The 2171-nt window shown below is 45.4% G+C and overlaps 1 protein-coding gene across 1 annotated transcript in view; it reads left to right on the forward strand.

Annotated features, from left to right (window-relative positions):
- Positions 1 to 1703, forward strand: part of LOC147242759 (phospholipase B1, membrane-associated-like) — a 24288-nt gene extending 22585 nt beyond the window's left edge. The window contains exons 40-42 of the mRNA XM_086190163.1: positions 1 to 25; positions 148 to 222; positions 828 to 1703. The exon at positions 1 to 25 is cut by the window's left edge and continues 71 nt beyond it. Coding sequence (XP_086046289.1) covers positions 1 to 25; positions 148 to 222; positions 828 to 1109 — 382 coding nt within the window. The 3' untranslated portion in view covers positions 1110 to 1703. The remainder of the gene's footprint in view (positions 26 to 147; positions 223 to 827) is intronic.
- Positions 1704 to 2171: the final 468 nt, after the last annotated feature.

A 2171-nucleotide genomic window follows, 5' to 3' on the forward strand; every position in this document is an offset into this window, starting at 1 on the left:
GGCCATCGCTCTCTGGAATAACATGGTGAGTACTGGTGCAGTAATTATAGTAATAGAGTAGTAATGAAGCAGTAATAAAGCAGTAATAAAGCTTGAATGTTTCCTCACATTGCTTTTTGATTTCAAATGAACTCTCTGTTTGAACAGTTGGAGCCTGTTGGCAGGAAACAAACGTACAACAACTTCACACACGACCGCTCCAAGATTCACTGTCCCTCTGAGGTACATGTCACCATTTCTAGAGTCCAGTAGGACCCATATGACACTCCATGTCATATGGGTTCTATGCTTTACAAGGGTTCTACTTGTGCACAGACCCAAAATATTCAATCTAAACATCACAATAAGGACTGATGGACTGGCGACCCATCCAGGGTTTAACCCGCCTCTTACCCAATGTAAGCTGAGATTGGCCCCCAGCCCCCCCATGACCCTTAACAGATAAGCGGTAAAATTAATGGATGGAGGTGTTGATCTCCAGGCCTGGAACAGCTTTGAAAATATAGAATATTAGAATGCATGGAAAAATCCTTGTAAAGTGTTTTAGTAAACGTGTGTATGAACCCAGGGTTTAGTGAAAGGTTTGGCAACATTGGCTTTGGCTGAGCTAGAGAGAGTCCTTCTGGGTTCATAAACTCTTATTTGTTCAGTGTTAAATATTTGGGGTCTCTATTACTTCACCATTTAATTCACTAAATAAAAAAAACACTATGTGACCTGAAGGATGATGCTGAATCATCCATGATTGCTGCTCAGTGCATCTAACCAAATATATCAAACACATGTTTTTACATTTTTTTCTCTGGACTATTTGATCTCTCCCTTAGGCCCATCCCTTCATCTTTACTAAAGACAACAGTTTTTTGAATCCATCCCTGATGACCACCATGACCCCCTCCTCAGACACTACCTTCGTCACCATCAACACCACCACGACAACAGTTCCTGTGCCTGGCTGTGCCTCCAACATGCCTGTGTGGGTACCAGTGGTTGTAGGAGTTGTTAGTTTACTGGTTGGAATGACTTCAGCATGGGCAATTCTCTCTTGTATTCAGGATGAGACAAAGAAAAAGGAAACATCATTGCAATTGAAAGGAACAACTTTTTAATGTAGGCTGCACGGTGGTGCAGTGGTTAGCACTGTCAGCAAGAAGGTTCCAGTTTCGAGTCCCGGCTCAGGCACGGGATCTTTCTGTGTGAGTCTGCATGTTCTCCCTGTTCCTGTGTGGGTTCTCTCTGGTACTCCAGCTTCCTCCCACAGTCCAAAGACATCAAGAGGGGACGAGGCTGATTGATACTCTAAATTGACCGTAGGTGTGACTGTGAGTGTGAATGGTTGTCTGTCTCTATGTGTTGGTCCTGTGATGGACTGGTGACCTGTCCAGAGTGAACCCCGCCTCTCGCCTGTTAATGCTGGGATAGGCTCCAACACCCCGCCCCCCCGCGACCCTCAACAGGAATAAGCGGAAGACAATGGATGTAAGTTTTAATGTACCTATTAAGGTCTATATAGCAATATTTGACCACTAGAGGGCAGTAAGCAACCTGAAGAAATAACCAGCGGTGACTGCAGATTGGAAGTGATGTATCTGTATGAATCGAAGCGAAGTAAAATCTGGTCAACTGGACGTAAGTTTAAGAAAGCCACTCCTTCCAGGACGACCATGTCCAAATCCTCGACAGAGAGGACAGATGGTTTGAAAGAGGAGTTAAAGAAGCCATCCACGTCAGGATAGAGAAACTATCTTTGAACGGAGGAGGTGGACTGCGACATTTCCTTTCACCTATTTACAACCAAGTCCTTTCAAAGCTTCCCCAAAGAGCTCAGCTGAAAGACCCATGTGGAACGGCTGCTGCCAGCACAGCCCATTAGCATCTGAGTGGTCGGTGAAACTCCCTAACGACCACCCCTGAAACTCCCTGACACCGCACAACGACTGTCGTTTGGGGAGGCCAGGTGAGTCTCGGGAGGGTCGTTTCCACCACAATAGCACTGACCACTCCCACATAGGTTTATAAGCTGGAGTTTCCACACTCTTCACTAGAACTGAAGAAGCCTCTCGGATGAGAGGTGAAACGTCTTCAAGATAAACTTACGTCCAGTTGACCAGATTTTACTTCGCTTCGATCTACGATGACCTGGATGAATGAGAACCTACACAGATATCTGT

Source organism: Aulostomus chinensis, chromosome 20 (genome assembly GCF_037954235.1).
Source record: "Aulostomus chinensis isolate RoL2024-O1b breed Wild chromosome 20, RoL_Achi_v1.0, whole genome shotgun sequence".
In the NCBI taxonomy this organism is placed as follows: Eukaryota; Metazoa; Chordata; class Actinopteri; order Syngnathiformes; family Aulostomidae; genus Aulostomus; species Aulostomus chinensis.